Source organism: Folsomia candida, unplaced genomic scaffold (genome assembly GCF_002217175.1).
Source record: "Folsomia candida strain VU population unplaced genomic scaffold, ASM221717v1 Fcan01_Sc019, whole genome shotgun sequence".
Lineage (NCBI taxonomy): Eukaryota > Metazoa > Arthropoda > Collembola > Entomobryomorpha > Isotomidae > Folsomia > Folsomia candida.
In genome coordinates this window covers 3,397,316-3,405,511 of record NW_019091211.1, presented here as the reverse complement: position 1 = coordinate 3,405,511, position 8,196 = coordinate 3,397,316, and the positions used below count along the sequence as shown (strand labels likewise).

The 8,196-nt window shown below is 35.1% G+C and overlaps 1 protein-coding gene across 1 annotated transcript; it reads right to left on the bottom strand.

Moving 5' to 3' along the window:
• Positions 1 to 449: 449 nt before the first annotated feature.
• LOC118438218 lies at positions 450 to 2,703 on the bottom strand. The gene is made up of 4 exons (XM_035858102.1): positions 2,247 to 2,703; positions 2,075 to 2,177; positions 1,416 to 1,507; positions 450 to 1,091 (listed from the first exon to the last, which is right to left on the bottom strand). Exons 1-4 carry the CDS (start codon positions 2,403 to 2,405, stop codon positions 870 to 872), a joined length of 576 nt encoding a protein of 191 aa, XP_035713995.1. The 5' UTR covers positions 2,406 to 2,703; the 3' UTR covers positions 450 to 869.
• Positions 2,704 to 8,196: the final 5,493 nt, after the last annotated feature.

Sequence of the window (8,196 nt, the reverse complement as noted above, 5' to 3'; positions counted from 1 at the left end):
CTTCAAGTCACGTGTATAGCGAAGCTACCACCATGGTGCGGTGGTAGTGGCGATCACCAGCAATGGTGACAAATTTCGGTGATAGGTTTATATTTATATTATATTATATTATATTTTATATTTTATTTTATTTATTATATATTATATTATATTATATACCATTACGGTGATGCTTGCTATTTCCACTCGCGCGGTGATAGCGCCTATCACCCAATTTGTTAGAGTGTATATAAGAGCTTCACTTAATTCTACAATTTTTATGCAGTAATGTTTACCATGAAAGACAATATAATTATATCTTAACGGCTCCGCTTAAGTATTGGGAAAATTGGATCAAAAGAATATTTAATTTTCGACACGTGCCTCTCCTGACTGCACGTGCCGCTAGCCTTTTCTGTCGGCCTGTCTGTGTACGTATTCATAATTAAGTTATGATTCATATCTTATGGATATATAATACATTGACGGAATAAATTATAAATTCGCGTAAGTTGGTAAACCTTTAAATTTATTATTATTCTTTCCATGAAATCATTTTACATACATTTATTTCGAAAAAATAAGTTGGTTATATTTACATATGCATGCATGTTTTTTTGCTAAGCACATATGAAAATTGAAAAATCGGTCTTATTACCTAAGAAAGAATGAGTATAATTAACCGTTTGTAAATAAATAAGGGTAAATTCAATGTTTTGTCTATCCGGCTAATACATATGCACAGACATAAAATACCCTAAATACATTATTACAAACATTAACTTTACAGATATTCGTAATTTTTGCATAAATACGTTGAAATTCAAGGTAGTACATACATAGAGATCGAGTTCAGGTAATTTGCAAATTTTTGCATGCTTCGTCCAGAGTTAAACCTTCCCCTTGGAAAGCCTTAACTCCAACCTATTTTTATACCCGTGGACAACAAATATGGAGAAGACGTCAAAAATAATCTGGCAAGCGTCCATTTGCTCATAAAACTTGGTGTATTCACCCGCATAGTAATAGGTGAGTAGTCGGTTGAGCCAGATATGACCCGTTGTTCCGACGAGCATGAATTCCTCCCAGAATTTCAATTGTTGCACGTTATCCTGTCAAATAAATTAATTCATACGTATTTATGTACATGGACCACGTATTTATTTATAAGACTGGAAATTAGTAGGTATGGAACAATGCCGAGTTCTAAATATTGTTCATAACGAGAGCATTCATTATATGTTCTTATTACGGCGTAATTTTGAATAAAAATTCCCTACTAAATATTAGCCTTCGAAATACATACGCCAGGTTCATAAATGAATTTTCAAGCCCAATTTTTTTGCCAATGCGAACTTGAAATGAATACGCTCATTGTAAAATATATTGTCTTTAGCATATAAGATGTATGTACTTAAATAATTTCAACCACTTACTCCAAACAGACCCTCGTGCAAGTACTGATTAGCTTGGAAGAAAGGCATTTTAAATATAGAAATGCCGTAAATTACCCAGATATATTTTTCATCTGTGGAATAAATACAAGAGATGCTTACATACATGTATGTACTTAATATGTACATCCATGAAATTTTGCAAACCATGTAACATTTTGTAAAATTACGGTTGACATGGAGCTTATTCATGTCACGCCAACCATTGAATATCTCACTTGCATACATATCTCGCAAATTGAACAAAGAAACGTAACTTTCGAAGTTTGTGATACTTGTGGGATTTCGCAAAACTTTGGTGAAGCATAGGAATTTTTTCGCAAATTTACAAGCAATTGTGTGTTTTTATTTTTCAAGATTATTTCAAAGACTTATCCTCTCTACTAAAAATTTAGAAATTGTAAGTATGTAGTCCATGGAAACAAAAATTAAAACAGGACACCAGAACTGTTTGTACAAATTTGTGAAATTTCGGAGCCATAAGTTGTAAACATGAATGTAAATACTATAGTATTTACATTCATGGTTGTAAATCCCCTCACTACACGTTTCTTAACAAACTTGTGTAGGGTAACATGATATTAGGAGAAAATTGATAAGCAATCCATTAAATTGTTCACACAATGTACAAATTTCCTTACTGAATTCACTCTGGGCGTAACATCCTCCTCCATCACACCAATCGTGATCAGTCATCAATGAGGCGGCAGATGAGAGAATGGCAACGGTTATAAATGACGATATCTGCATTTTATGTAAATCTTATCAAATTGTAAAATCCTATATTTCTCAAAATAAATAGTTTACGTATACCAACTGAACTACAAGGACGACGTAGATCAAAACTTCTGGAGTGTCATTATTTCCCAAAATTGTGAGTGATCTTTCACTATCCATGATTGGTATTAGAGTGGAATTGAATTTTTTTAAAGCTGGAACACTGCCCTTGAGATGCATTGAGCTAGGGACCATACCGAGGTGTCTATCGAGTAGCGATTTTATTTATCTGCGAAAAATGTCATATACGAATTTCAACGTGTAAAAAGGGAATTACTATGCACATTCAGGGCAGGGTTGCAGAAATCTAATCTCACCTTCGTAAATCTCATCCCACTGAGATATAATGAGAAATAGTGAGACATGGGAAATATGAGATATAGTGAGATTTGTGAGCCATGCACTAGCGCCACCTAGCGGACGGGGGCATGAACTACAAGTTTATCTCATTATTTCTCATATTTTTCACTCAGCCCCAACTGAGATAAATGATATAAATCATTAAATCTCACTAAATCTCACTCGGTGATATATATCACTTGTAACCCTGATTCAGGGTATTCGTTATTTTTGGTAGTCTTCGTATCGTAAAATAAGTTACGACATTTATAAGATTTTGTAAAGGTGACAAATTTTTTAATAAAAAATCGCATTACCAGACTTACAAAGCTTTATCCCTTATTATTTTTTGCTCGTAAATTATTTAAATATACTGAGGACACGACTACAACTATGAATGAATACCCCTAATGTTTATCTATTTTATTTTATTTTATCCTGGAGATCAACGTAACAGACTTCTTGGTACGTTCTCTAGTGCATAAAAGCAATCCCCATTCCATAAAAGGTACATAAATCGAGAATCACGTCTTGGCTCCCAACATTGTGATTTGCTGTTTAACTCCGTTCATAAGGCCTGTTGTAAGGACTCAGGTAAAAATCATTTACGACCTTCCTGGAAACGAGGTGAGAGACTGGAATAAAAAGGATGAAAACAACCTTCAACAAGTTCTGGAAAAGGTGAAAATACAAGAAACAAAACTTTTGGAAAGAATCTTAATCTAACAATAAATACATTGAAAATTCAGGGTTGTCCCTATAGGGGATACCTATAGGTATCTCAACTCTTAGAAATTAAATCACTCTACCAGCACTGGGAATACCTGTAAACATCATTATCATTACCGTTTAGTAATACTGCGGCAATGACAAATTTACCACTCAGGAACAAACTACTGCTAATCTGGTAGGAAGTTGTTCCCAAATCAACGCCAGTACGGTATTTGAACATATGTACATATCTATCTTATACTCTAATAGAGTTAGTTTTAATTTAACAGTGTACAAGAAATGCCCGCAATTTTTCTTAAGTAACAGACATCCAATCAATAAACCGTTACAACGCATGTAACCAAGGGGTGAAAGGAGTGTCATACGTCAATGTGAATATCAAATTGTTCGAAAATTTGTTAAGATTGACACTTCTGACGTGTTTTCGACTTTTGTGTCTTATTTGTGTCAAATTTAACAGTTGATAACCCTTATGTGACCTTTATATGACCTCTGAGGTCAAAATGGAGGTCACCATTGAATTCGGGGTTAAATTTCAGTTGAAATTGAAATATATATGTCCTATGACCTTTACATGACCTCTGAGGTCAAAATGGAGGTCACCATTGAATTTGACATTGAAAAATAGTTAAAAATGATGTGTCACATGTCAAAACTGACAAGTGACACTTTTTCGTCCCTTTTCGTCACTGTGACGATGTCATCGTCACAGGTTACGTCCAAACACAAAAGGACATGCATTTTCGAATTCCTCATTGAAAAATAGTTAAAAATGATGTGTCACATGTCAAAACTGACACGTGACACTTTTTCGTCACTTTTCGTCACTGTGATGACGTCATCGTCACAGGTGACGATGTCACAGTGTCCATCTTCGAACTCGTCCTGTCCATTGACGTTAGGAGTTTACGTTCAAAATTTCAAGTGTCTATGTCTTTTCGTTCAAAAGTTATCGGAGCTACGGACAGACAGACGGACGGACGGACGGACGGACGGACGGACAGACAGACGGACATAACGATCTTATAAAGGGCTTTCACCCCTTAATAAATAGTTGAACAGCAATTATGTATGTATTGAAATTTCAGCAAATATTGCCTCCTACTTGCATTAATGACAAAATGCAATCCAATCAGAAAAGTAAACAAAGCCTAAATGCCAACATATCGCCTAGCTTACTTTTATCGTTATAAACACATTGATCATCGTGAGTTTTATTCCTGAACGAACCCTAAGTTAGACATAAATATTACATAGATAAAAATGTTGAAACTTTTTTCAAAAATAAAAAATCCTCCCAAAATCCACCTCAATTTACCAATCAATATTTCCAATCTTACACAAACTTTACACTATGCGTTCCACACGAGTTTCTTCACCTCCCAAATTTTCGGCTATCTACCATTATCAATTTCCAGAAAATCTTCCGTTCCAAAAATTGTTGCTGTCTTACTCTCCATTTTCGGCATTATCTTCGGACTATGCACAGTTTTCATTTTCAAGGTCCGGCTAGAAAACCATACGTCCGGAACGTTTCAATACGTTTCCGCCCTCCACACGACCTTCGTCCTCGTCATGCCCACCCTGTCACGGTTAACGTTGCTGTGTCGCGTGGAAAAATTGACCAATCTTTTCTATTCTTGTATCGCCATGTTGCAAAATTTACGAAAAATTATCCCAGTTGAGAACGATCTTGTCCAGTTGTCCGAAAAACTGAGGAAACGCTACAGAAAATTAACTCTTTTTTATGTGATCGTTGCCATTACGATTTGTGCTTTAATGTTTCCTAACCTGTGGCAAATACCTGTTCAAGGTGTCACAAGTCGCACAGTGATTGCTGATTTCTTCCTCGTTTTGACGAACGTCATGATTTTCATGGCTCTCTTTTCTCTACTCGGTTTAGAATTTTTCTGCCAGATTTACAACTTTTGCTTGGATTGTCTAATTAAAAGTTTGGAAACATCTTGTCAGTTTCAGAAATTTGAAAATTTTCAAAACTCCTATTTCCTAGAGGAGATCTTGAACAGTTTTGACCTTTTGAAGCATAACGTGGAAGAGTGTAGTGCGACATTTGAAGATAAAATGAACCTGGATGTCTTCTACTTTGTGATGTTCTGCATTTTTCGTGGATATTTTGCCTCACAGTTTTGGGCCGAATGCTGCACTCTGGCGTCGATTGAGTTTTTTGTCAGCCATATTTTGATAATTTTCATTTCTGGGTCTGGAATTTGGTCGATTGCATCACTATCGACACGACTGAGGAAGAAGAGTGGAAACTTCTTGGACAATGTGATCAAGTTTTCATGTGGTAGAAGCCATTTAGAAGAGAACGTGAAGTTTAAGGTATATATTATTAACAATTACGTATGTATAATTTGGTTTTTGCTGGAAATTCCAATCTTTAAATGGTTCAACGTATAATTTGAAATGAAAAATGGTAGGGAAATGACTAATAAAGCAAGTTCTTGGGCTAGGAAAACGTAAACCAGTTTGATAAACCTTTCTATTTATATACAAAACTAAGATAAGTATGTATGCTGGACAATTTTCAACTTGTAAAATTATGTACGTGGTTTTATGATTTTAGAGATTAAATCCCAGTAGAAAAACCCGACGTCGGAGTTCGTAATCTTGTAATCGTTCCCTATGTTTAAATGAAATGATCTGGTATTTTGTGCAAACATTAGAGCGTCCTCTTTTTTTAAGGCGATCTAACTAATCACGTTTATCTTTATTCCAGTTACAACTGATGACGTCTAACATTTCCGGAAGCCCGCTACAAATTCAGACCCGACTGTTCCACTTCAATTTACATCTTGTAGTATCGGTAATAACTTTAAATATGTGCTTAATACCGGTTGCACATGTACAGAATAATCATGCCTGTTTGTATTATGTAAGTCTTTCAACGATGTGCTGATTTCATGAATGTCCACAGATTCTGGGCGCCGTCACAACTTACCTCGTCATCATAGTACAGTTTCAGCAGAGTGAGAAAAATTGAGAGGCGTCATTCACTAGATTAAGTTCGCTACAGATTCCAGTGCATATTTTTTACTACGAAGACGTATTGGTTACCGTAACTGTGATAAAAAGTTACCTGGAGCATAGTAACATAGAAACGGCTCTCCTTTTCATGTTCATACGATAACTAATAACATTGGAAATTTCTAAATGGAAACCAATTTAAAATATAGAAAGTTTCTGCAAAGCATGACCACGGTAACTTGCAAAATTTTGTTCCCACCCACTCTATATACTTCACCCATTCACGGTACTTTTGTGTCAAATTTTTATTCTCATTTTTGAACGAACAGAGATGGCAAATTTAATTTTCTTTTCAATAGACTTTATTCAATTCTCTATACGTGTACGGTGAAATTATATTAATTTTTTGCATAATATCCTTATATTGCATAATGTAATTTTGAATAATTCCTAATCATGTAAGCCGCAAAAACGGAAATATTGTTTCACAAGAGCAAACACTTTCATTAGCCGACAGCCTAAAATATTAATATTTGGTTGCACTGAGCGAAATTTTATACGTATTAAGTCAATTGTTGCTGGTGCAAACAGAACAGAAATAAAATATAGCTTGAAAAAGTAAAAAGTTCTAAGGTGAGGAAGTGCACTTAAAAGTACTAAACAAGCTCCCTCCGCTACCCAGATAATTTTACTTCGCCTGGGCTGTCTACTGCATGCAAAATATCTATTGCAAATAAAAATAGGTTGTAAATAAGTCGCTCAAAGAGTCACGCAACAAATCTAAAAACAATGGTTGTCTTGAATTGTATAGTATAGGTTTAAAATATATTGGTTTATCCGAACATATATTCTGACTTGAATGTATAACGAGCAGGATGTCGAGCTAGTACAAATAATTAAATATTTGGGGACGGATGAACCGTATGTAATAATTACCACCAAATGATCATAATTGCTAATACCCTTACCACCCAGCAATGTTCCAGCTGGATATTAACCAATTCAAAAGTTAACTTTGGATCAAGAAATTAAATCTGATCTTTATTTTCTTACGTGACGCCGAAATATTTGCATGCAATAGACAGCCCAGGCGAAGTAAAATTATCTTGGTAGCGGAGGGAGCTTGTTTAGTACTTTTAAGTGCACTTCCTCACCTTAGAACTGTTTACTTTTTCAAGCTATATTTTATTTAATCCTTTTTTAGGTTTGAATTTTAAAGGGTTTGAATTGAGGTTGAATTTTAAATGTAGAACATAACCACTATTGTACGGTATGTATAAGCAACATTTACACCCTTGCGGATATCGTTAATTCGTTCAAATTTACATCATACGTTTTAAGTGTCAGTTGAAAGATATGAAGTTTTGATATTTCTAACCACTCTCAAATTTGTGCTTCGACTTATTTGTAAAGCTGTATATAAGACCATTGGTGACAATTTCTAAACGGTGACTTCAAAGAGTCCCTCCACATAAAAATTTTCCCGATTCCAGTTCGTATTCTTTCAATAGGTGCGAGTGGAAACCGGTGTACTAAATTACAACTCGATTTGATGATTTTGAGAAATCAGTATGAGTGACCCCATAGGGTCTCTCCAGATGAAAATTTTTCCAATCTGATTTCATATTCTTCCATTATGAGCCACTAACAATCTGTGTACCAAATTTCAACTTTCTATGACAATTTTGAAATCTGGTGCATAGCATCCCACTTAGATGACCCCAACGGATCAACCATTTGACCCATTTCGTCCACCTTCGAACTTGTTTCCTAACCTTGTCCAATATGCATATGGTAAAATTGCAATATCGTGTTCACGGACGGACATGACGGTCCCATAAGCCCAGACTCGGGCTAAAACCATAAATTACTCCATGGCGAGGGTGTAACTATATAGTTACTATATAGCAACCACTCGGAAATTTTC

What these genes read in the sequence shown, in the direction of transcription:
- LOC118438218 (XM_035858102.1), bottom strand. Translation starts at nt 2,405, where the DNA reads ATGGTCCCTAGCTCAATGCATCTCAAGGGCAGTGTTCCAGCTTTAAAA. An exon ending in TCGTCCTTGTAGTTCAGTTG is followed by an intron (nt 2,178 to 2,246) that starts GTATACGTAAAC and finishes CATAAAATGCAG; the next exon opens with ATATCGTCATTTATAACCGT. An exon ending in TGCACGAGGGTCTGTTTGGA is followed by an intron (nt 1,092 to 1,415) that starts GTAAGTGGTTGA and finishes TTTATTTGACAG; the next exon opens with GATAACGTGCAACAATTGAA.